This window comes from Desmodus rotundus, chromosome 12 (genome assembly GCF_022682495.2).
Source record: "Desmodus rotundus isolate HL8 chromosome 12, HLdesRot8A.1, whole genome shotgun sequence".
Classification (NCBI taxonomy): Eukaryota; Metazoa; Chordata; class Mammalia; order Chiroptera; family Phyllostomidae; genus Desmodus; species Desmodus rotundus.
The window spans coordinates 67,623,908-67,650,452 of record NC_071398.1 but is presented as its reverse complement, the minus strand read 5'-3'; the positions used below and the strand labels follow the sequence as shown (position 1 = coordinate 67,650,452).

Genomic DNA, 26,545 nt, shown 5'->3' with positions numbered 1-26,545 from the left:
CAGGACACAGAATTCTATGTTGGCTTTTCTCTCTCTCAGCATTTTCACTATTTCACTCCACTCTCTTCTTGCTTGCATGGTTTCTGAGGAGAAGTTGGGTGTCATTCTTATCTTTGCTCCCCTAAATGTAATGTGTTTTTTCCCCCTCTGGCTTCTTTCAAGATTTATTCTTTTAATCTTTAATTTCTTTAAAGTTTGAAGATAATATGCCTTGGTGGTTGCTGATCTTACTGGGTGTGTGGTTTGATGTCTGACATTAATTTGGGGAAAATTTTTAGTTTGTTATTGCTTTAACTATTTCTACTTTTATCTCTTCTCCTGCTTTCCACTCTCATTACTCACATACTGCACCTTTTGTAGTTGTCCCACAGTTTTTGGATAGTCTGTTCTGTTTTCTTTTCCATATTTTTTACTCCCTGTTTTTCAGTTTTGGAGATTACTATTGACATACCTTCAAGCTCAGAGATGTTGTCCTCAGCCAATTCCAGTCTCAGTCTACCAATGAACCCACCAAAGGCACTCTTTATTTCTGTCGCAGTGTTTTGGTCTCTAGCACCTCGTTTTTTCTTCTTTCTTAGAACTTCCATGTCTCTGCTTATAGAACCCATCTGTTCTTGCATGTTGTCTGCTTTTTCCATTGGAGCCCTTAGTCTATTAATCATAGTTGTTTTAAATTCTTGGTCTGAAAATTCCAACATCCCTGCCATATCTGAGTCTGGTTCTGATGTTTGTTCTGTCTTTTCAAATTGTAGTTCTTTTGCCTTTCAAAATGCCTTGTAATTTTTTGTTTAAATCCAGACATGATGTACTTTACTTTAAAAAAAACAAAAACAAAAACTGTCTGGTAAATGGGCCTGTGGTGATGTGGTGGTGAGGTGTGGGGCAGGGGAAGAGTTCCATAGTCCTACAACTAGGTCTCAGTGTTTTAGTGAGTTGGTGAAGCTGTTCCACTGGACTGTGAACTTGACCGGTGCTTCTCAGTCTCCCACCTTCCCCCTTAGGTGGGACAGGGTTGCAACAGGGAGCTGGAGTTGGGTATTTCCCACCTCCCAGGTAGGTTAGGCGCTGATGAAACCCCAGTAGGTTAGGGTCTGCTGAAGCAGTTTCTCTGGAGGGCAGGCCTTGTCAAGAGCAGAGGACTCTGGGTATTTCAGAATGGTTTCTTTCCCCTTCCCCTTCTGGGAACCTAGGGGGTTTTTCTCAGGCACTGTGAGAGCCTGGCAGAGCTCCTGGAGGTAAAACAACATTATGGGAGGCCTCCTGTGGTTGCCCGACCCCCGCCCCCATTTTAACTTTCAGACTGGTCCCCAGGAACCTGCAGCCATTGGTCAGTTACAGCTTGGGTCTCCTTCCAGGCAGTGGCTTTCACCTGGGTTTCTGCTCACAGGTTTCTACTCGGGTAAGTTGTCTTCTCTGTTTCTACCTGTCTCTCCAATTTAGGGGAGCCCTGCGACCTCACTTTTCCAAGGGGTCTAAAAGAGTTGTTGATTTTTCAGTTTGTTCAGAGTTTTACTGGTTAGGACAGAACAGAGACATCTAGGCTCCTTACATCGTGGACCGGGAAACAGAAGTCCCTCACATCGTTCAGTTTTCGCAATGCCAAGCCACAGGGATTGGTCTTATTGTTTAGCAGAGGAGGACAAAAGTGTTTTTACTCTTGCCACACATCCTGAGGACAGTGACACCAGAATCTAGGTCCTCAGCCTGACCCTGGGTCTACTTCAAAGCTGATTCTCTTTATTAGGAAAAAAAATGCTTATCTTTTAGAGACCTGGTATTCTGTTCTGTTGCTGAAAACTTTCCAGTGGAGAAGGTTTCTTTGCCTTCTTTATCATGCATTCAAATGTAGGACATTTTTAAGGGCCAAAAATTCCCTTCTGAGAACAGCCTTTTTGCACTATCTTTGCTCATTTTCCTTGGAGTCTTTTATCTGGCCATCTGAGTCCAGAACAAAAAGTGACTTAAAACACACACACAAGTGGCCACGACCAAAAAACAAAAACAAAACCAAAAACATACAGTTATCACCAGAGTAGATGTGGACAGGGAGGATTTACACGGGGTTCTCATGTAACATAGGCTAACTCCATTACCTGCATGCCAATCGCCTGACTGCCCTGTGCTATTGTGATGACCACTCTTACCCCAAACCAGTATGAGATGACTCAGTCAAGCCCCCAGCAGGTGATTTCAGGGCTGAAGAGACAACCTGGCCATTATACCTATGTAGAAGTCCCTATAAGTTCAGTTATTACACAGAAAATTGGGGAATTTTACAATACAACATGTTCACCAGGCAGCAAGAGTAAGAGCAAGAAAAAAATCTGATTAATAAGATCGTGAAGGGGTAAAAAGGTGGCTGTTATCCTACCAATGATTTCTCTGGTTTCAAACCTTACTTTCAAGGCTGCTTATTTATACTTTGCCGCACAAAGGACAATTTGGTACTGAGAAATTCTCATCTCATTTCTGATGTGAAGAGAATAATGAGACCGAAGTTATGGATGGAACACCAATTGAAAGAGACTTCGACAAGTGGGGTCTGAGGTGAAGTTCTGAGACCTAGAAGTGAAATTCCAGAGAGTGAAGTTCTGGAAAGGGCACAACCGGGTGTGACGCTGCATTGTAATGGGTGGCGGGGTTCAAGGGCTGGGGAGTGGGCCAGGGAAGAGTGAAATCTGTCTATAGGAAGCAGAAATCTGTCTACAGAAATCTGCCTATAGGAACCAGCTTCCCTCAGGAGTGTGCCCACAGCCTGCCCGCTGTCAGAGCCCATGTTTCTGGGGACCACTGGGTAACAACATTTCTCAGGCTTCGATTGGCTTAGCTCTTTAGTACTTTATTGAGAAAGCCTACCATCTATGTAGTAAATTGTCCCGTGTGACTGAATAAAGATGTCTCCTTTCTCATTTATTGCAGAAGGACTGAAATCGTCTATTGTCCTTTGTCTCCAGAGTCCTTGAATCTGTTGTCTCAAAACTCTTTTTGCTGCCTCTCTTAGAGGTCAGTGCAGTACACAGAGCAGACATTATCTACAGGGCCCGTAGCATCCAAGGTCATAACCACAAATATGTTAGGCTTTCATTTGCTGCCCTGTTCTTTCATGTCTCTGTCCTTGGCTCTGTGAACTAAAGTAAAATAATTTCTCAAGATCCCGTCAGCAGTACATGAGTTAGGCTACACCCCTGCCCCGTATCCCCTTAGGTCATTTAAGTTTCGTGTCCCACAGAGCAACTGTGACTGCTATACCAGCCAGACAGTTGCCCCTAGATTTGACATTTCCTTTGCATGTCCCTAAACTTTCAGCACAAGCACCCATCTTTGCTGTCAAACACAGGTCCGTCCTTGGCCTCAAACTTACCATCAGCCCAATAATGCAGAGCCAATGTGAACTTTTAACTGGATGAAAAGTTAGGGTATAACACAGGGATTATGGTCAATTACTTTTTTTTTGTTTTGAATCAACCCATTAACGATGACATCTGACTCAGCCTCCTGGGCCTCTTTTCAAAGACCATGATTCTATAAAGTATCCACTACTCTTCTAAGCATTATAACTACACTAGCTTTACCTTCCTTCTTTCATTTTTCATCTGGAAAAGAACTTTCTCGCCCTGTTTGATAGTTAGGGAGTATGGTTTTTGTTGGGGAGTAATTTATATGGATAGAGCTTCTGTCCACAGTAAAACTCCCATAGTTATTTCATAGAGATATAGAGGATGTACGTAAATATAATCCACTAGCTGTTTCAGTTATTACTGACATGTCCTCTTAAGGTCTTTTATCCTGAGAAGACTCAAAAAGACTGAGGATTTCAAAGTCTGGGAGTTCACTTTTCTTGAATTCTGGCTTCTGAGAGCGCCCCAGTATAGGCAAGCAGGACTAATACCACCATACTATATTTTTTCTTACCAAATACGTAGGTGGCTTATGCCCCCATACATTTCGGTCAGGCAAGTGCCTATGGTGTTAAGATTTCTGACCAGGGAGATTGTTGAAGACTGCTTTCTCTTTCAGTGTGTATCACGCTCTTGAACGTTCCCTTGACCGGGCCCTTGGTTATGTGGCATAAGCTGGGCAGCAGTGGAACTGGGCTATGCCATGGGTTCCTGCAGAAAAGTGTCTAGCCAGGAAGGAGAGGGGACTTCCCATGTGTGTCGGCTTAGGTAGTGACCCGTTCAGCTTGGTTCTGTCCTACCTCACAGTTTTCCTTTTGGAATGGCTATCATTCCTCAGGTGTGATGATGCAGTTTAATCCAGCGTTGCCCTTTGGGGATGAATTTATTTAACAAATATTTACTCAAAGCCTTCTATGGTGCTGAGCATGGTTTTAGACCCTGGGAAAGTAGTAGTGAGCAAGACGGATTAAAGTCCCTGCGCTTGTGCAGATGCATAAGTTAAAAATCAAGGGACAAGTTAATTACAGACTGTAGTGAGTGGTAGGAGGGGAAGCAACAGGATGACATACATGATGAGTAAAGTGGAGCCTAAGTGGGATAATCAAGGAAATCTCACCTCTTTGAGGAGGTGCCATTTAAGCTGAGATATAGATGTCAAGAAAGAGCCAACCATGGGGAAGGACATTTTATGTAGAGGGAGCAGTAAATGTGCAAGTCCAGAGGCGAGCAAGACTTTGGCTTGTTTGAGGAATAAGAAGGAGGCAGAATGGCTAGGGCCTAGTGAGTGAAGGGGACAGTGACAAAGCAATGAGTTGGAAGGATCACAAGAACCAGCCCAAGCAGTGCCCAGGAGAGCAGGTGATTGGCTGAGAATTTATACTCAACAGGATGGGAACCCATAAAAAGGCTTCAGACAGGTGAGACTTGTACTTAAAAAAAACCCCAACAACTCTCTGGTTGTTGTAGAGAGAACAGAATGGAACAAGGAGCGAGAGAGAACAAGGGGAACCAGTTCTGGGGTTGCCTACTTAGGGCACTGACTTCCTTCCATCCCTAACTTTCCTGCTCTCTTCAAGTGTCAGGTCTTACTCAGCTGGGAGCACCTGCTCTGGAAGTCTGTTTTAGCTGGCTGCTGGTCTGGGGAGTTTGTACTCTGGTGGGGTCTCTATTCATTTTCCCATTTCTCTTTTTATCTATTTATCTTCAGTCTATCCTATCCATCCATTCATCTATCCATCCTTCCTTCCATCCCGCAAATAATGGACAGTCCCTTTGTGGAGAGAGACATGCAAATAAATAAACATGACACGTTGCAATAAGGGTTGTAATACTGGAATGTGCACAGTACAGTAGAGAGCATCTCGCAGGTAGCCAGGGTAAGAACAGGCAACATTTGAGTAAGGTCTTCAAATAGATGAATAGGAATTTGCCTCACAACAGGAATGAAGCTACTCTTTCTTCAACTTCTAGGTGTGAAGCATTGTGTTTTGAACATTACAAACGGTATCTCATTTAATCTTTCTCCCAACCTAGCGAATTTGGTAATATAATCCCTATTTTTGGTCACTGAGGACAAGAAAACAATAGTGATACTGAAAAACTTCCCCAAGTCACCCAGCTTGTCAGTAGCAGTCCTGACTGTTAGTCCCGTGTCCGTATGGCTCCAAAGCCTGTGTTTGAAACTGTGTTTTCCCCCTATTATCTACCGACAGGAGTATGACTTTTGTTGGGGAATATTTTATACGTATAGCTCTTCTGTCCAGAATGCAAATGTGCATAGATGGTTCCTGGAGATACAGAGCATATGCAAAAATAGCATCCCCCAGCTCTGCAGTCACGATCGATCTGCCCTTTTCTTTCAGAGGGCGATTTCGGACTGGACAACAGTGTGTAAAAAGCAGCGGGGCAGACAAGAGCATGGGGCATGTGAGGGAGATGCGGGTTTGGGGCCTGAAGCACAGGGGTGGAGTGGCTGAGCCGCTGGACGGGACAGGCCGAGGCAGGACGGCATCACACACCAGGCTCTGACTTTGCCTTCCTCCTGTGGGCCACCTCAGCCGACTGGTCATCACCTCGTTCTTTACAACCTGGAGAACTGGATCAGGTTCCGATTGATCTCAGCGACCGACCGGCAGCCTATAAGAAGAATACAGTCAAAAGCTCCGTTCTATTTCCATGAGTCCTTTTTCCTTTTTGCTCAATCCCTCTACCTGCTCCCTGGCCCCCCAACCCACCTTAGCTGTCCACTGGCTCTCTATCTATGAGTCTGTCTCTATTTTGCTTGTTAGTTCAGTTTGTTCATTAGATTCCACAAGTGAAATTATATGGTATTTGTCTTTCTGACTGGTTTATTTCGCTTAGCATACTGTTCTCCATATTGTTGCAAAAGGTACAAAACTAAGGGGACTAAATGGTAGTGGAAAAAAAATACAATAGAAAATAAATTCATGTAAATGCAAAAAACATAATTAAAAAAATAAATAAAAAGCTCCTTTCTCTGAAGCACCAGAAACCCACCCGGCCTGGGTACGGGCCATCCAGTCAGAGCCAGCCCTGCCTCGGCCTGGGGCTCACCCTGAGGAAATACAATGTATCTAGAGTGAATCGCGTCATTCTGATTGTACCAGGAATTATTTTGGGGGCCTGTGCTTGGGTCTCCTTTAGACAGCCATGTCAACATTGTAAAAATGTAAAAACAACATTTTAGCATTTTTAAAGCGATTTATGTGTGCGGTAGATACCCTTGACCTTTACCTCGGTCTTGATAAGGCTCAGGAATGTGGGACGCATCTGTCCAGGAGGAAGTGACTCAGGGATAGCAGGGGAACAGGGTAAGTATTTCACACAGCAGCTGCCTTCTAAGGAGAAGGTCTGGAAGTGAACCCCCTTCTGTAGTGAACGGTCTTAATCAACATGAAGGTTTAGGGCTGTGGCTGAGATTAGACACAGGGACTGAAGAGTAACTGCAGGTAAGAAGTGGAAAGAGGAGGGAGGAAGAGGAACTGCAATGACTATGGGCTGGAGGACTGTGGGCTCAAGGAGACAGCGAAATACCCCTGGTGATGAGCAGGCTGCTGGAATTTAACAGCAGGGTGTGTAATGCTTCCCTGGGAGTTCTTTCCACCTGCCTGATGTGTGCACCTTCACCTCCCAAAGCATGACTTCAGCGAGATGTATTACTCACAAAACTATAACTCAAAAGAGGGCCTTTTCCTAAACACGGAAACAGAGGGCAGAGCTGAGTGTCATATCTGGGCTGATTGCAATGGACAGAAACTGTAGGTGCAAGTAACCAGTAAAGGGAACTAATCCCACAGAAGCAAGTTTTGGAGCCACGGGCGGCTCTCCTCAGTGCTGACAGTGACCTTGAGAGCTCTGGGTTTCCACAGGGCAGAGAGCACTGGGACTTCACAGCAGGCCGACCTAGTCAAGGAGCACAGAGATGCCAAAAAAAAAAAATCGTTGGTTATGTATTGTAGGAAAAATAATATTTAAACTGTGGGCCAAAAAAGGGGAGTGGGTTATGGAAAGCAACCTCACAGAGTGTGATCTGATTATAAATTCCTAACCGGGAAGATCTTGGTGGGTCATCACACTGCAGACACATAACTCCTTTAGTAAAAGGTTTACCTTTGCCTTAAGCAAGCCCTTTCCCTTGTTTCTGTGCGTCCAGGTTAGCACGCCTCTGAAATGCCTCAGTGCCTCTTTTCAGAAGGAAGCACCCTCAAGAGAGCACAGTTTTATGAACTATTCTGTAATCAATCTCTGCCTTGATTTCTCCTCCCTTCCTGTAACCTTCCCTCCTTAATTCCAAATCCATGAAAGAAGCTGCTGGGGGTGCAAAGGGGTCACATGCTAACCTGACAAGCTCAGGGAAGGCTGCATGGCGGGCCTTGCAAACTCACAGACCAAAGTAACCACACAGGGTGGTCTGAAATCAGAACTTCCTTACTGCAGGCGGTTTATGGCGGGTAGTGCTGTCCTAAGCCAGTAATGTTCCCTAACAAGGTCAGTCTTGACCTTAACTGAGCCTGGCTGTCGTCTTTTTTAAATCTACGATAATATACCTGATAACATACCTCTGGAATGTCAAAGTAATTTCCTTTTTCCGGACCTCCCAAAGCACAACCACCGACCAAAGCAGAGACCACAAATCCCCTCACTGTTATAATTATCATGTTAACTGCTCACTCTCCTGTGCCCACCAAGGTTAAAGAAGTATGTGTCCTTTCGTTTTACTTTTTATCTAGTCCCAGAGATTTCCCTGCTTTGATTCATGTGACCCCCTGACGTCTTCCCCTTTGATTCTGATGTATAAAACAAGTGGTAAAACTGCCATTTTCTGGAGCATTTTCTCAATCTGTTGAGATTTTGCTTCCCAGCAATTGTCCTCAGTTTGGTTCAAATACAATTCCTTACTGGTCTGAGTATTTCTTACATTGACACTGCCAAATTGACCTTTCCTGGAGGCATTCACCTGCCTGGAAACAGTCGTCATCTCTCTTGTGTCCAGGTGTGCCCTCTGTTTAGCTCAAATACATTTTTATAAAAATTCTCTATGGCTTTGAACGTTTGTCTGTCGATCAGGGATGATAACTTCGTGAGGTCTGGGTGGCCTGGTGTTGATGTGTTTTATATGTGGACGTTTTTGTTTTTCAAGACAAATCATAATTTTAACCTTTTTATAAATACAGAAACTCCAGAAATTGGTCTCGTGGCTGGAAGAACATTACTTTTAAACTTACTTTGTTTTCAGCAATAGTGTTAAGGGGTCTCTTCCTAGGGTGGTGATGTCACAGGGACAAAAGGGGAGGTAGCACACACTTCCAGGGGAATTAGGGGAGAGAAGTCGTGCGAACCGATCACCTCCTGGGGGCCCGTTTTGTGTCAGGCGTCTTCATGCATTGTGCAGGGAGGGGCTGGGGAGTGACAGAGTATCTGGGGTTGCACACTATGATTTTGTATTTTGCTGAGTTCTGTCCAAAGCACAGACCCCAAACCTGAGATCCCCTCTCTCCAGGGACTCTTCAGGGGGTCTTCCCTGGGACAGCATCTCTCAGAGGGTGCCCAGGGGTGCCCTTTCTCCTGGGTTTCCTGTTCTTCCTCTTCCTCCCTGAACCACCTTCTCTGCCTACATTTGGTTGTGATTACTGCTTTTTAAAAAGTACTTTTGAAACAATATATTCCTATTGTAGAGCAATTAGAAGGAAGAGGAGTACAAAATCTCAGGCATGAAAGTACTCATAATCCTGCTTTTTCTTTCTTTTCCCCTTAACCCCTTAAAAAAGGGTGCTCCACTCTTTATCTCAGAATAGAGTTTCCAGCACCATTTACACTTCAGAGGTTATTATATGTTGACTTTTAGGGGAATGATGAAGCTTTATTATTGTGAATTCCCCAATCAGGCCTATTGTTGAAAAAAGGTTTCGACATCATTTTACAAGAATGGAGGAAATATTTGGAGAGCAGAACAAGTCATTTCAACCTCCGGGAATCCATAGACACCCAGGTGAAGACCCCCCGCCCCACCCCGGCCCCGGTCCAGGGCCAGAAGACACGAGAAGGCCATCTGTTCACATTGGTGCCCTGCTCTCCCTCGTGGTGGAGCTTGGTGACTTCGGGTCATTTAGAATTGAATCACTTAGAATTAGAAAAATACAAACTAAAAATTTAAAGCTAAATGCCAATTAAGAGGAAAGCTAATATCATCAGTTGAGAACCACTATTTTATGGGATCATTGGGATTCTGGGCTCTGCTAAAAACTTATAAGTTTTTATGAGCACCAGTTTACAATAATTTCATTTTTGACTGAAATCCATGTAACTTGGAGCCATCACGTCTGTCTTGCTGTCTGTCTGTGGTTACAGGGGACGATCGGTGCTCTTCCTTCTCCCCTTCTCTCCTCCTGTTTGCATCTCTCTCCCCAGCCCCTCCATGCTTCCTCTTTGACATCATATCTCAACTCATCTTGGTCCATGAATATTACTTTAAAATGACACTCAGAACCACATCCAATGAGCCTGATGTCCTCGGAACAGTCCAGTGTAACATGGAACCCTCTCTCCCATAGTGTGAAATTGCATTTGCTTTTGTACATGGGACAGGGGCACCCCCTCCCTGTGGTAGAGGCCCAGGAAGTCCAAGCAGGTGGCTTTTGATTTCCTGGAATTTGTCTTACAGAAGTAATGGAGACTGTGCTAAAGCTTTAAGGGTGGTCACTGATGCATTGTTTACAACAGTGGAAGCTTAGAAGCAGTCCACATGTTCAACAACAGGAAGTGTTATATAAATTGTCCTTTCAGATTCAGAAGTATCAAAGATGAATCTTTGTCTGGGACAGTTCTTTCCTGCTGTCTCTACTGTCACCTCTGGGCTGGGGAGAGGTGGCTGGAAGGAGGGCCCACCACTCCTGTTCCCTAGACCCCAGCTTTCAGTTCCAAATCAGGAAAAGAACGGGACGCACGCACCTGTAAGGGCCATGGAAGTGTGGAACTCATCTTTTAAAATGTTCAGAACTTCCTCGACACCATGTTCACCCTGAGGGAGGAAGGAACGTGGTGACCTAGAGCCGAGTACAGATTTTGGGCGAGCTCAGAGATGTGGGCGGGGGGATGGCGGTATCTTCGAAGTCAGGACTAGGTCTGGAATAAGGAAATGTGAAGAGGAAAAGAAGGGGTGAGAGCTCCTGAAAATTTGCAACAGCTGCTGAGGGAGCATGGCGATGCTGCCGGGTGTGGCGGTCCTTCAGGACTCTGTGGTACCTCGAAAAATGGTTAAGCTTGGGGGCTAAACCACAGAAAAGCGAAAAATGTGCAAATGAATGAGAAATGTGGTATCTCCTGTTTGGTTTTCATTTTGGTCTCACCTTGCAAGCAAGACCCCAGAGGATTGGTCTCCCCAGGAAAACACACTTCGCCCCAAGGGCCAGAGCCTTGAGCACGTCGTTGCCGGTTCGGACCCCACCGTCCAGGTACACTTCCAGCTTCCCTTTCACAGCAGCAACCACCTCCGTCAAGGCGTCGATCTGAAAGAAGGGACACATGCGACCTGAGGGTTTCCGTTTTGACATTTGGGGCACCACGGGACAGCGGTGTCCCCTCCACCTGGGTGAGGGCCGGGGAGTCCAAGCCGGTGGCTTTTGTATTTCCTGGAATGTGTTATGCCGAAGTAATGGAGAATGTGCTAAGCTTTGAGGATGTTCACTGATGCATTGTTTACAACAGTGGAAGCTTAGAAGCAGTCCAGATGTTCAGTAATAGGAAGTGTGCTATAGAAACCGTCCTTTCATGGCTAAGAAGCACAGATTGCTGGATACAAAAGCAGTCACAGGGATGCAGAGCACGGCACAGGCAAAATAGTCAATAGCACTGGAATAGCTATGTATGGTGTCGGACAGGTACTGGACTTAATCCGGTGATCACTTCGTACGGTACATGAAGGTCTCATCTCGATGCTGCACACCTGAAGCTACCATAATATTGTATGTCAACTATAATGGAAAAGTAAATTGAATAATAATAAATTGTCCACTGATATTAGACATCACTAAAATTAAGAGGAGCATATATATGGAAATAATATAATGTCCTTAATATATTTGTAAGGAAAAAGAAAAAAATTACAAAATGTTATGCATCATTTTTCAAACCTAAAATATTAAATTTGTATCATGAAGTTAATAAACACAATTCCCAAAATACTGACATTAATAATAGTGATAAAAATAGGGGCAATTTTTATCTTATTTTTTGCTTTTATATATTTTATAATTTAACTACGGTGCACATGTTTTACACATATAATAAAAAGACCCCTAAAAAAACTTAATAGGAAAAAGTCCACTTTTCTTTCTTAAAATGAGTCAAGCAACAATAGAAGAGTCTTGAAAATAAGCTTCATGAAAATGTATATTTTGAAAATATGTATCTTCATGAAAATAAATCAACAATTAATTCCCACTTAAAGATCCTTTCCCTGCCTCTCTCTTCATTTTCTTTCCTCAAACTCTTATCTGTAATGGACATAGATTCACATTACGGGAACAATAGCAGTGTCACAAATTTTTACCAAAGGGTTCATTGGGCGTATTGAAGCTGTGTTGTGAAAGATGGTTGTTTATTAGCTTCCTGATACACTGTTCCTTCCTGGGTTGTGTCATATGAGAAAACATGAGGTGACCCTCCTTGCAGACAGGTGACCATCCAGCTGAACACTTCTTCCAGAAGGCAGGAGACCTAGCGCTTTTGAAACATCTCTAACTGTCAATCCCACCTTAATTACTTACTAACTGTGTCAACTGGAAAAGTTACCTAACATCAGTTAACTCCAGGACCCTCATCTGTAATGTGGGGATAATAATACCCATCTTGCAGGACTACTGTAAGCTTTAGAGATGCTAAATGTAAAGTGTATAAAAATAACCTGGCACACACTGGGCTATTATTAACAATTAAAAGTTCTTAAAATTTACATGCATATATCAACATATGTGGTAAGAGAGAGGGCAGTGTGCTCCAAACTACCCAGAGTACCTTGCTGTAGACACACACACACCCCGCTCACGAACACACGTACATACACCACTCACAAACACACCCCCTCGGGGGTCATCCTACGTACAGAAGCAGGAACGTCATCAAGCTGCCTTCCGCCATGGTTGGAAACGATGATGCCGTGGACTTTGTGCTTCAAGGCTAACTCTGCATCCTCTTTTGTCAAGATCCCTTTAAGGATGATGGGCAACTGAGTTATGCTTTGGACCCAGGAGAGATCCTCCCAGGAGAAGGCTGAGTCAATGGGAAACATCTGCAGATGAGGTGTTGAATTTCTCTGTGGGGAAAAAAGAGAACCTCAGTCCTGAACTCCTTGAGGTTGCTTGACCCGTTCCAAAGACGAGGCACATTGAGGGAGCCAGCGAATGATAAGTGAAAAGAAACATCTATAAGCTTGGAAAGAGGAGCTACAAGAATCAACCCTACTTCTAGCTCCTTTTCTTAACAAAAATAATTTCTACCTCATTTCCTTATTTATTAACCATTAATTGTGTCCCTGTTCCATCTTTATGCCAGGCTCTGGGAACACAAAGACAGCTGAGACACAGTCCCTACGTTGAAAGAACTCAGTTTAGTAAGTGAAGTGGATAAGCAAAAGCATTTATCATTTATGGGCCAATGTAGTGTGTTAGAGTCGAGATATGCACAGGGTAGTAAGAACTAAGCAATACTTCAATAATCCTAAATCAGACATTCTGCAATATTGACCCTTGACTCACCATGGACACCAAACATCCATTCATTTCTGGAATCTGAGATAGAGATTCCTGAAAACCTCAAGGCCGAGTTGTATATATCTTAGTGAGTAGAGCTGTCAAGTATCTCTTGACTAGATATCACAGCTGCCCATTGACAGAAAAGTCTGGCATCACTGTCTCTACCGTAGCCAAGCAATTGCAGCCTCACCGTGACTTTCTCTCTCTGGGGCACTCTATCCCATCTGACCATACGATTTTCATGGGTGAAGTGCCCTTTGCAGTCATCTGGTTCAGAGATGTCAAACAAATGTGTCATAGCACCCGGTGCTGCAGAGCATCCCCACCAGAGGGTTGGTTTATCTACGTGTGCCATCCAACAGTATCATTTTCTAAGTGTGCTATAAAGTAGAAAGTGTTGGAAGAACTGGTTTAGTTTACTCTCATCCACGCAAAATCCTTTCTATAGCTTTCTCATCTCTCAGCACTCAGGCCTGGCCAGAACACTTCTGGTGACAGATTGGACAGCTCCTGGAGTGAGAACATTTCGTCTTATATTCAGTTTGTCGGGAGCTCCGGGAAGCAGGAACCAGATCTGATTTTTGAACGGCTGCATCCCCAGTGTCTGGCACAGTGCAGGCGCTCAGTGGATTCTTGTGGAAAGAACAAAGGGAGGAACCAGCGAAGGAAATTTGCCTTCCTCAATGCCTGCCCGTTGGATGCGGTAGCTTTCCTACCTCCGTAAGTGATCGAAGATCCTTTAGCAATAAATTCGTCTTCAAGTTCAATTGGTTTCGAATATCATGTCGCCTGTTGCCAAGTTTGGGCACGTCCACGGTGATTACCAGAGCTCTGAAACCCAAGGATTCTACCTTCTGGATCAGCTGTTTGTTTAGCTGCCGATCTGTCTGCACGTAGAGTTGGAACCACCAGAAGCCTCTGGGGGCAGCAGCAACGATGTCTTCAAGGGTACAGCTGGCATAGGTGCTGGTGATGTAGCAGATGCCGGCTGCTTGGGCAGCTGCAAAGCAAATGACACAACTCGGGTTGGAGGGCAGATGTGTTCTAGACTAGGGTGCGAAGGAGTCTGCGTTGCCTCTGGCCAGCTGGCCCTGGGAGTGAAGATAAAGCTTCACTTCCTTCTGCTTCTCTGTGAGGCAGGGATGGAAGCGTTTGATCAGACTGGAAGGCCTAAAGGTGTGTGGGTCCCCCTCTGTAACCTGTCTTCTAAGCCCTGTACTCTGTGTAAAAGTATTTCCAGCTAGAGAGGTCATTTAGTGCCCTAACCTGTGTCGGACACATTGTAGTTGTCATATAGGACAATGGGCTTCTTGTGAACTTACTAACGAAGCAAAAGGGAGTTAAAGGTGGCAAAAGCTGAGGTTTGTAGTGGAAAAAGCAGAGGGTTGAAGTTAGAAGGTTGTTATTTCTACCACTTCTAAGCTGCGTGGTCTTGAATCTCATTTTCCTTATTTGCAAACTGGGGGAAATAATAACACTTCTTACAGGGTTGTTGGGAGATGAAGTAAGATACTAGATATGGAAGCACTTTTAAAATTGCGAAGTGATATGCTGTACAAATGCCAGTGGCAGTGCTGTTGATGATGGTGACAATGACATTGACACGGCTGCTGCATCGCATGTTTCTCATTTCCTACTTTATGCATTTTCAGCTGGATGCTCCAGCAGGTTAATGTCACTACCATTCTACAACCCATGGGATGAGTATTTGAACCCAATCAAAAATTAATACTTTTGACTCCTAATGTCAGCAGGAGATACCCCATTCACTAGCACCACGTCCGAAACGAAACACATTCAACCATGAAGACTCGGCTGAGTAGGCATATTCATATAGGAGGTTCATATTTCAACCTGGCCAGACTTGGTTCCTAACCCAGACGAAGGTCACTTTCAGCTCTAGAGTCCCTGGATTAATTGCTTCCTATATATAGCATGTAGTCGAAGGAAAAGACCCCAGGGAAACTTGCAGAAAACAGATTAGGCCTAGAGTGAAGATTACAAAGGAGTCATAGGAATATCTTTAGCCCTGCTTTGCCCCTTCCCTTTCCTTCTCATTATTTTTGGTGGGGTGGGAGTGGGGTAGAGAGTGAGGGCACTAGGAAGGAGGCATAACCCAATAAGAGACTGTCAGATAAGATGACGAGGTCAATAGAGCAACAGGAAGGTGGAACGTTTGGACAAAACACCTTCCCCGGGCCCTGTGTTAGCACCTAAAATCATGCCTATGGTCTCATCCTAAATTCAGAGACTCACCATTCAGCCCCATGAAGCGTCAATGAGAGCGCTGACCCCCGGGCGGCACAGAGCATCCCTTCCCCCGCAGACAGTGTGAGTCAGAGGGGCCAGCGCCTTCTGCTGGATGGCGTGGGTGGCGGGGGATTGCACCCTCCTATTCATCAGTAGCCTCTCTTCCACCCTAACCATTCTTTATCATGGAAAATGGGTATTTTCTCAATCTTAGATGAAATGTTATGCAAACACAGTGTTAAACATTCCTTTTCCACCCTCCTTAATTCCAACCATTCCCTGTCCCTAAGCCCCTTCTCTGGAGAAACCCGGGAGCTGCCCGCCCCTGCAGAAGGACACCTGCTGAGCTCTGCACCTGGAAAGGGGGCCTCAGGTGCGATCCATTCTCACCTCTGGCTGTGCTCATCTCCCCATCTGGCCAAGCGAGGCGGTGGAAACCCGTAGGTGAGATGCAGATGGGGGCACTGATCTCCTCCCCTTGGATTGTGGTCCGGGTGTCCACCTGCGACACATCTTTCAGGTACCGGGGACGGAGGCGGATTCTGTGCTAGACAACAAAGAGGTTTTCTATTGGTGGGACACTCTCCAGCATGGAGGCACTGTCTGGTGCTGGGGCCTTCCGATTCCTGGTGCAGGTTGAGACCAGACTGGGGCCCCAGAAACCTCTGGCAGTGCTCCCTCGGCTGGTAGCCCCATAGGCAGCATAGACCAGGGGGAGGCTCCCTTCCTCCAGGAAGCCTCTCCCGACCCCTGTTCCACTGGAACCTGCCTCCTCTGCTCTCCCAGTGCACTTGTGGTCCTCACCAGCCCCTGCCTCGCTCCCCAGAGGTCTGCCTCTTACCCCTGCCACCCAGACCAGGCTCGCAGCACTTGGGAGCTCTGCTGATTCATTGGAACAAGGACCAGAAAAGGAAGGAGTAAGAAGCTAAGAGTTCCAGGCTCTTCCCTCTCAGGTTAGAACAAGTCTCTAAGGTAAGAAAAGGTCACGGAAAGAGCACAAAGCCCAGGGGGTGATCATGGTGTTCTCCTTGCTAGAAGCCAGTTCATTTAAAGGCTTGTCTGAAATACTGCTTTAGAGGAAGGTAGGAACACTTTCCAATGGCAAGTGCATCAAACATGTTAAAGTCAACAGATTCTAAGTCTCAGGGTCCAAAAATGCTTATCTTTCACAAAATATTGTTATTTCTGTACACAAACTTAGGAAGAATTTCCTGGAAACACTGATTGTGCAAACTTGGTCCCACAGTTTCAGTTACTTTATCCCTGGAATGGGGGGAACAATCCCTATTTCCTAATAGTCCTGTGAAGACAGAATGAAACAAAGTGATTGAAGTGCTGAGTAAGGGCTAAACAAGTGTGAAAACACAGACCTAGTTTTCACCTCGTACCCTGTTTTTCAGCTTGTTCCTGACCCCTCTATCACGGGCATCAGCAAACTTTCTAAAACGGGCCAGGCTGCCAGCGTGTAAGGCTCTGTGGACCACGCAGTCCTTGCCGCAATTACTCATCTCTGCTGTTGTGATGCAAAAGCGGCATAGGCGGAGCGTAGCTGTGTTCTCCTAAGACTTTCCTTTACAGACACTGAAATTTGAATTTCGTGTAACTTTTGTGTGTTATGAGTTACTATTCTCCTTTTGGACTTTTTCAACTGTTTTATGAGAAAAAAAACATGATCCTTGGCTTGTTCACCATCCAAACAAATGGTGGTAGGCCCACCTGGCCTGTGGGCTGCTGTTTGCTGATCTGTGCTCTGCCCCCTGCTGCTCTAGTCCAGCCCTGCTGCCTGGAATCAGTCTTCCTTCCCTGCTAAGCCTCCTTGGGTCTCTGTGTTACCTCCCACCCTGAGCTCTCTTTGCTTTCAAACATCTCTCTCCCAAGCCAGAAGCTTAAGAACTCAGGAAATTCAGGCCCACACAGCAGGCTGTCCACCCTGCCCAGGGGACTGGTGACATTTAGGTTCTTATCTTATCTTCCCAGGTGGCTAAGTTGCTGAAACGCAGTGCGAGAGGGTGACTCACTTGTGCTAGTTTTGTGGAGGCACCAAGATAAATTCTCTCCAACCATCCTCTCCCCAGCTATCTGCCGCCTCCCCCAAAAAACCCCAACCCCCAAATAACAACACAAAAACCACTATTATGTCTGAGTTCTCTGTGTTCTTTGCGGGCAGAAACCAGGACTGGGCCCTTCTAAGGAGCTCTGGACCAGTGCATCTGAATTTAACAACGGAAAGGATACAGAAGATCAAACTTTTTAAATGCTGCGATGTTGTCGTCCCTGGTGAAGCCTTCACCAGCTGCTCCTTCAATGTAATCCCAAGTTGACTTGGATAGACACTTCTGAGCATGGGCCTCAAAGTCTGTCAAACATACCATGGACATTTCTGGACCTCCAAAGGAAAACCAAAAACAACTTAGAGGGAGAGGAGAGGGTGAAGGGGTCTACAGCAGGAAGTTGTTTGGATCCATTATTAACCCCTGTGTTCTTCTCTCAGCGGAGATGCCCTCAGCTGGCCTGCAGGGAGCCACACACACTGTACTCCTGTATCCCCCTACCCCCAACATCTGATTATTTGGTCTTCTAAATATTCCTCAGGTCTGTCCCCTCATCTCTAAGCCCACTGCTTCAGATCTAGTTGAGGCCCTGCCACAGCTTCTCAGATTGTTTTTAAAAATGTCTTATTTTTTTCTCTTAGCCTCTGGATTCACTCTACATTTCATCTGCCTCCAGCTGTCCAGGACTTTCCTAAAATGCGAGTCTGATCACACCGTTCAGATGCTCACTACATGGCATTCATAGCTTCCCAGGACCCGGCCCCTGTCTCACTGTTTCATTTCTTGGTGGGTTTTCCCGGTTATCTGAGTCACTCTGAATGTGTCGGAGGGCTGTTTCACACCTCTGTGCCTTTTGGGGAAGGGACCCATCAGGGCAGGAAAATTGGGATGAACTGATACTAATATCTGGAGTTTCTAGGGACTGATGTCTGAATTGCTTGGAGCTGTGGTTGATATCAGGGTGGAAGCTGATTTTTTTTCAACTCCTGGGCTGGGTCATTGAACATGTTGCTAATTTTGAGACCAAGAAAACAACATATTACCTCCTCCTTTTCCCATCCCCACTCTGAACCCTGAAAACCTGGAGCTGGTCCTTTTGAAAGAGGGAAGAGGGCAGGGCTTGGGGGTGAATCATTCTGGAAGGGGAGAGGGCCGTGCAGACAGTAGCCACAGAGAAGCTGAAGGCTCCGGTGGCAGTGAGTCACGGTGTGTAGAGCTCCTGCGTGAGAGGGCTCCACTACGAAGGGCTGATGAACCTGTGCTTCCTCTCTGGGCATCTGTCTCCCCAGCAGTTGGCAACAGGGTTCCAATGAGCCAAAGGCTCGGAGTAGAAACTGCGTGACTTTGACATCACTGAGGGGTGAAGATAAGCCTTGGGAACTAGGGCTCCAAACACAAACGGGACAGCTCCTCTACTGGGCGAGGGGCTGAGGAAGCCAGATGAAGTGTGGGAGTCCTGGTGGTGGGTAGGGAAGGGGCAGAGCTGGTCTGAGGGCATCAGGGGCTGGGTCAGAATCTAGTTAAATCAAAGCGAGAAGTAGCCCAAACACTTACCTCGGGAGCTAGGCAGAAAGAAGTTATGTGACAGGCAGAGAAGAGCCCCTGGGAAGTGCAGTGGGTTCCAGATGGAGGTGAGGCGGGGAATTTGGAGCACAGCCATGGAGCCTTTTCTAGGTGGCACACCTTGTCAGTGGGTGGGCAGGGAGCTGGTGAGGTGCTGAGTTGAGTTTGACAAAGTACAACGACCCTGTTTAATTTATCTCCTTCCTACCCAATGCTTTATGGGCTCGGTAACTTTAGTCGAATGAATTAATTAATCATTGAGTGTATCCAACTGCATTGCAATCACAGTTCAATCTCCGTGTGCAAAAAAGGGTTAACACAGCAGCCCCGGAAAGCTATTGCACAAACAGCCTGCTTACAAGGTTGGCCTTGGGCTGAAGCATAGGAACTTGGATATCAGGAAGGTTCTGGTGATTTCCTGATAAGTCTGACTTGCTGTGTCTCAACTCTTCGTACAAACAACGTGGTATATGCGGAACATCTACGTTCCCTCGAACAGTCTAGAATTGTGGTATGAGTCAGACAGAGAGTGTCCGCATGACCAAGCCCCACACCCAAACCACCACGGGCACCGGCTCTCTGAAATGAACTTCCCTGGCAGACGACATTGCGCAGGTGCTGTTGCCACTCGTTGCTGCAGGAATGAAGCACATCCTGTGTAATTCCACGGGGAGAAACTCGTGGACGCTTGTATCTGGTTTCCCTCAGACTTTGCCCTTTCTCCTTGCTAGTTTTGCTGTACACTCTCTCACTGTAATAGCCTCAAAGACATGCGGTCTTCCTAGTGAGTCACTGAACCTGGGCCCCTAGCACACTTTGTATCCCCGAGCATTAGGAGAGTGTGTAGCTCCGAGTGGCTGTTCATAAACGTCCATTACTTCAATTTAACATTCCCCTGTCTGTCAACTCTTTCTGCCTTTTTGGATGAGATTCTCTACCAGGTTTCAACTGTGCATGAAAGAAGTGTTTCTATGGAATGTTACCTCACCGGGTGATGTGATCATAAATTCCTAGCGGGGCAGGTCCTGGTGGGTAGTCATATCCAAGTCATATAACTCCTTTCGTAAAAGGCTTTTCTTTGCCTTAAGCTAATCCTGCCCATTTTTTTTTATGTGCATCTAAGTTAACACACCACTAAAATTTCCCCCTTCAAACCCGATCCTATTAACCAGTGTCACCCCAATACATTTAGTAATGAAAACCCTCCTTTTAATGCATGAACCTCCCTTTCAGATCACCTCTTCTAAGAGGTAACCATCCGCAAGAGTTACCTATCCCGCTCTACAATCCCTGAGTTGCTTTCTGTCATCTTCATGTAATTAGGTTCCCTCCTTACTTTCAAATGCATAAAAGAAACAGCAAAACTGTTCTTCTATGGAGCATTTGAAATCTTGCTCCCTGATGCACATAGTCCGTTTGGCTCAGAGAAACTCTTACAAACATTCTCTACAAGTTGAGGCATTTTTGATGTTGACATAACTCCCAGTGTCTCAACCAATCCCCACAGAAATGCCCTTCTGCAGATTTCTAGCATAGAAACTCAACAACGCTTGTGTCTAAGAAAAATGGCTCAGACTCACTCAGAATTACTTGCCTGGAATAGTGTGAATTATATGATCTGAAAGCCGCTTGGAAAGGAAATAACCTAGCATCCTTATAAACAACAAACACCATTTTAGTACACTTCTACCTACTATTTCCTTTTCTACACACTTCCCTGGGAAGTAGACAGAAACTAGTGGCAACTCTCTCTCTCTCCCTCTCCCCCCTACCCGCCTTTCTCTCTCTCTCTCCCTCTCTCAGCATTTGAAGAGAAGGAGGCGGTAAATTATTACAGAGGAAAGCCCAGAATTGTGTCTTCTGGTAGCCTCTAAAGATAGATGTTCTCTAATTTCAATTTCATGGTGCACAGCCAAATAGTTGGTCCACATAAATTACTTATGTCAAAGTTAAGGGAATTTTGTAGAGTGAAAATACAATCATGGTGCATATTTCTTTTCATGCTATGTGTAAAGCTTAGTGGAGTCCTGAGTCCATTATTTTTATTAGAGGTCCAATATAAGGCTGATAGTTGAAGAGCGTGGCAACCGTGTTATTCAAAGCTTTTCCTAAGTTTGAGAGGGAGACTTAGCTCTAGATGTTCTTACATATTTCAGTTTGATCCATGCAAGACTTAAAGCCACCAGATAGTAAAGGGAGGATCCAAGTTATCTAATGGTTTGCTTGTATTTGATCTCCGTTCTTTTTCTCTCCTCTACCCCAACTGCACAAGAGGAAGAAAAAAGAGAGGAAAGGATGAAAGTCCCTTGAGAACTAAGAATTTTAGCTCATTAAGCTCATGCACTCTGTTTAGGCTTTTGGCCTCATGGTAAACAATTGATGAGGTACAACTAGCAAACCAGTAATGATGAGTCTAAAAGCAAAGGACAAGGACATGCAGTGTTATCTGGCGCCTACAAGCTGAGGTTCAAATTGTTTTTCCTGACCAAGGGAAGGGCAAGGACATGGCCTGGGGCTGGAAGGAATCTCAAGGCAGACTTTGCTTTTGCAATATTGCTATTTGATCTAATGCACTTAGATAAAAAGTTATTTTATTTTATTTTTTGTATTTCCTCAAAAGCAAAGTTTCCTCTTTTTAAAATATTTTATTGTTTATGCTATTACAGTTGTTCCAATTTTTCCCCTTTCTCCCCTCTCCACCCAGCTCACCCAAGTTATTTTCCTTTGAACATTTCATATGAATCATATGATTCATGTTGGTGTCTTTTTAGAATTCTGGATGTTCTCAGTCACCCAGGAGTCCAACCATTATTTGAAAAGCATTCTTTCTATGGGAAAATGTGTACTGAATTCTAAACACAAGACTTCTGGCCGGAGTTTTGGGACACAGTCATGTTGCAAATTGTGTGCTTTCTATAGGGTGTGGAGGCCGTGTGCAGGGCATGCTGGGAGACATGGACCTGTGTGCTCCCATGGTGTTTTGAAAGGTTGGGGATTTCCTTATTCTATTGGGCAGTGGAATAATTTGATTACACAAAGACCCCTAGACATAGCAGGATAGCTCCTTAATAATAATAATAACAATAAAATTGCAGCCATTTATTAAGTGCTGTGTAAATTGTTTTACCTGCATTCATGTTTCAACTCTTGATAAGCCCCAAACACAAATATTATGCTCCACACTGCACAGATGAGAAACTCGAAGTTCAGAGAGATTAAAATACTTTGCCCACCTTCACGTCACGTACGTGTTCTGACTCCCATGGCCTGACTCTTTAAGCATCATGAAAAGAACCAAAGGTGTGCAGCCAAGTGTGGTTTAGAGAGAGAGTTGGCATTTAAAGTGCGCAGCTGTGCTCCCTTCCCTTAACAAAACCGTGACTCAGTGAGAAAATTGGAAGGTTTCGTTATTTAGCCGGCCATAAACAATGACACATTGAAATCAGCCTACAGAGCACACTTCCACCTAGTGTTCCCTTTGGTGATTACAATGTCCCGGTGAGACAGAGGGCGATCAGAGAGTGGATGTACCCGAGACCTATTTGATCGATGAAAAAATTGAAACCCAGAGAATCCAAATTCACGTGATGAGAATGGCAAAGCCTGACCGGAAGCCTTCTGACTTGTTTTGGGTATATTTGAGCCGGTATGGAGTATTAGTGGTACCTTAGGAGATTTAGGTCTCTGTTCTGTAGGGTTAGAGGGCCGCATTAAATGAGCTTGGTCAGTTCCCACAAAACCTAGTCTTTGGGAAAGGTGTACGGTGTGGACATCACCGTCCCAGCCTCTCCATTTGCTCAGAAAGGATGGAAGGTGCCCATCGGAAACAACACAAACGAACATCCTCTGGGCCCCATTTTTTCACTGCTGACTCTGGGTCCCTCAGGGGTAGCTCCCTCTAGCAGCAGCAGTCAGGGCAGGCAGCAGGAGAGAGGGGGAAGGGCACAGCAGGTGGGGTGGAGCAAGGCAGCTGTGGCACAGAGCTGTCTGTCTTTGCCTTTGTCCCGGCACTTCTCTCTATGGCAACTACTTCAGATTGTATTTTTGAGTTCATAGGCATTAGTAGCTGAGGGGGTCCATGGAGTCAAGGAGAGAGAGACTCTTGTAAGCTTTGCAACTTGGCAGACGTGGGCTCAAACCACAGCTCTGCCACTTGCTCCCCATGGTTCCACGAACAAGTGCTTTGCGAAAGAAGAATATTAATGCCTATCGCGTGGGGCTCTCCTGAGGACTAACCACTACGGCCTAGAGTGTCTAGAACAGTGCCCTGAATAGAGTAGATCATCAATAAATGGTGCACTCATTTGCATTCTTGACACATGCATTCTCATCTGAGGCTCTGGAGGTTGAAAGGTGCTTTGAGGAATTTGAGGAATTCTGGGGTAGTATAATTTTAACCCCATGTCACATTGCCTCAAGAGTTTACCCAACAAGGTTTACGGAGTACACACTATCATCCAGGAAGGCCGAGGCACTTACGGCTCATCCGGTGCTTCCTGATATAACCTTGTTGATTAAAGATAACCAGGATTATACGACTAGTTCTGGTCATGGGCCAGGAGCGGAAGTGATGTGTTAATTCTGGGCCAATTGGAGCAGATAGGTGACCCCCCTCACCCCCCTGTCTCTTCTCCTGTTGCAGTGGTCAGCTGGCCATGTCCTCCAGGAGACAGAGCTACAGATGTATCTAGGCATTGGATTAAAAAAAAAAACAAAAAACCTCTATGATGCTGGTTTCTGCTCTCAAGAAACTTATAGTCAAAGCAGATGACGAATTTCAATAGCACATTCTCTGTTAGTTGCTATGATCTCTCGATCATAGGGATTCCTATCACAGGGATCCTTTTCTGCGGAAAATGTTGTGGGAATTTGGGGACATTTCCGTTGTCTCTTAAATGGTACCCCACAGATGATGTTCTGCTTCACATAGTCGAGACAAGCTCCAAGTCTCACCTACCTATAAAATGAGGATACGACGGTCTATCCCATAGAGATCTTATGAAAATCAAAGGATCTTGGAAAATGCAGAATGGCCTATTGATTAAGAGTAAGGACGTTAGCCCTTGCTAGTGTAGCTCACTAGGGCCTGTGAGCTGTGGGCTGGTTTGATTCCCAGTCAGGGCACATGCCTGGGTTGTGGGCCCGGTCCCCAGTAGGGGGCACGTGAGAGGCAACCACACATTGATGTCTCTCTCTCTCTCTTTCTCCTTCCCTTCTCTCTAAAAATAAATAAATAAAATCTTTCATAAAAAAGAGTAAAGACTTTGTTAGTTTTGTTTCTTGTTAGGAGGTAGATCCCAAAAAGTTATTTTTCCTTTGATCTTATTTCTAGACTCTCTGTTAGTTTTACTGATCCATTTGTCTATCTTTACAATGTGGATGAAAAAGAGATTCTACAGAAAGTAACCTCGCAGGGTGATCTGATCATAAATTGCTAACTTGGGAAGTCATGGAGGGTAGGCATCCCCGCCTGAGGCACATAACTTCTTCAGTATAAAGTTTACCTTTGCCTTCAGCAAGCCCTGTCCACTGTTTCTGAACTTTCAGGTTAGCCCACCTTTGAAACCCCCTTCTCAGAAGTAAGCAGATAACGTTGTCATCTATCGTGTAGCCTCATCCCCACCTGCCGTCTCCCACCTTCATGTAATCTTGGACCCACTTTCCTCCTTAATTCCAAATGCAGTAAAAAGCTGTAAACTTCTCAGAAGCATTTTTCTCAGTCTACTGAGATCTTGTTTCCAGGCATATTCTCTGTTTGGTTCAAATAAATTTTTTTATAAGAAATTCTCTACAAGTTTGGACATTCTTCTGTAGACAACACAAACACCACCATGACTTGATTACTGTGCTGGGGTGGTTCTCCAGAGCTTGATCTATACGTTCAACCTGACCCGATCACGGTCCCGAAACACTCTGCATTGGAAGGAATCGGTACCTTGTTCCAAACAAGCTTATTCCCCCAGAGAAGCTACCCCTGCTCAATTGTTTGTGAAACATTAATTCCTTTGCCTTTTTAAAAAAGTACATTTTATTGATTATGCTATCATAGCTGTCCCATTTTTTTCTTCCCTTTAGTCCACCTCTGCCCCACAACCCCCCAACCCTCCAGCCTTCCCCCACCTTAGTTCATGTCTGTGGGTTGTACATATAAGTTCTTTGACTTTTCCATTTCTTATACTGTTCTTAACCTCCCCTGTCTATTTTATACCTACCATTTATGCTTCTTAATCCCTGTACCTTTTCCCCCCATTCTCCCCCTCCCCATCCCCACTGATAACCCTCCACGTGCTCTCCATTTCTATGACTCTGTTCCTGTTCTAGTTTGCTTAGATTTTGTTTTCTAGGTTCAGTTATTGATAGTTGTCAGTTTGTTGTCTCTTTTGCCCTTTAAATGCAGCTGCCAGATCACTGTGTTCCTCTGCCCATGGCCAGGACACACAGGTCAATGTATAAAGTGCATCCCTGAGGGCAGGGACTGCACCTTTCGGATTTTCCAGAACCCTTTCGAGTGAACATATTTTGACCATGTCCATAAGGGTCAGTGTTCTACCAGGTGGTTCTAAGACTTGACGGAAGTAAATGTAACCTCCTCTGTCTGGAACGTCTTTGAGGTAAAGCCTTCCTTGGTTGGTCCCCTCACCGTCCTGTCAATGTGACTCCTTTTTGCCACCTTGTAAGTTAGCAGTCACTGGGCCTCACACAGACAGCGTCTGGCCTCTGTTCTCGCTCCACCTGCCACTTCACCTCCTTCCCCAGTTCTAAGCCCACAGAAGACACCCAGCCACAAACCTGTTTTCAGTGCCCTCCAGGACTGGCCAAAGTGGTGTCTCGAGGCAGCCACTCGAAGCCTGGCTCACGGCTGGCTGTGGCAGGAAAGAGTAAGTCACTAACCACAGCCCCACGTGGACAGGAGGGGTTCAAGGCTAAAAGTTAATCTTTTAATGAGAACAATATTCAGCTTTGGAAGTAAATGAGCAACTAGGCCAGAGCAAGGTTAATTTGGAAATGAACTTCTTTGTGCTTTGCAAGGTTACCTCAAATTTCAGTGAAGTTCATTACAAAATGAAACTTCAAAATAAAATAGTTGCTTATTTGCTTCCAAACCTGTATTTTTCCAATTCATCCAAGATGATTAGAGGGAGGAAGTGGGTGATTTCAGGCAGAGAATTAAAAAGCCCCTGTGTTGTCAAGGACAGACTGTCTGGGGAGGTGCAGAGGGGTTGGGTGAGGGGCAGTCACCTCCTGGGAGCCGGTGGGCTAAGAGCAGAGGGGACCCAGCTGGGGACAGGCTGAGGGGCATGCTGTGCAGAGCACTCCTGGCCTGACAGAGATGACATGTATGAGGCAGAAGGACCACTTTTTTATTTTTATTAACTTTTACAAATTTTTTACAAAAATTTTATTTTTTTATTTTTAGAGAGAGGGGAAGGGAAGGAGGAGAGAAACATCAATGTGTGGTTGCCTCTTGCATGCCCCCTACTGGGGACCTGGCCCACAGCCCAGACATGTGTCC

The 26,545-nt window shown here is 45.3% G+C and overlaps 1 protein-coding gene across 3 annotated transcripts; it reads right to left on the bottom strand.

Annotated features, from left to right (window-relative positions):
* Nucleotides 1–5,209: 5,209 nt before the first annotated feature.
* HAO2 (hydroxyacid oxidase 2) lies at nt 5,210–25,935 on the bottom strand. Of its 3 annotated transcripts, none has more exons than XM_045203901.2 (8): nt 25,822–25,935; nt 17,666–17,804; nt 15,809–15,960; nt 13,885–14,168; nt 12,520–12,729; nt 10,766–10,924; nt 10,368–10,437; nt 5,210–6,035 (listed from the first exon to the last, which is right to left on the bottom strand). In XM_045203901.2, exons 2-8 carry the CDS (start codon nt 17,794–17,796, stop codon nt 5,980–5,982), a joined length of 1,062 nt encoding a protein of 353 aa, XP_045059836.2. In that variant the 5' UTR covers nt 17,797–17,804; nt 25,822–25,935; the 3' UTR covers nt 5,210–5,979. The 3 variants fall into 3 exon arrangements, with proteins under 3 accessions (XP_045059836.2, XP_024426471.2, XP_045059835.2); XM_024570703.4 differs by having other exon boundaries at nt 17,666–17,798; nt 25,822–25,926; XM_045203900.2 differs by lacking the exon at nt 25,822–25,935 and adding an exon at nt 21,180–21,295.
* Nucleotides 25,936–26,545: the final 610 nt, after the last annotated feature.

Excerpts from the sequence above, each read along its gene's own strand:
- HAO2 (XM_045203900.2), bottom strand. Across the intron at positions 14,169-15,808 it reads GGAGATGAGCACAGCCAGAG|CTGCCCAAGCAGCCGGCATC; the intron begins GTGAGAATGGAT and ends TTTGCTTTGCAG. Across the intron at positions 10,438-10,765 it reads TCTGGGGTCTTGCTTGCAAG|GGTGAACATGGTGTCGAGGA; the intron begins GTGAGACCAAAA and ends TTCCTCCCTCAG.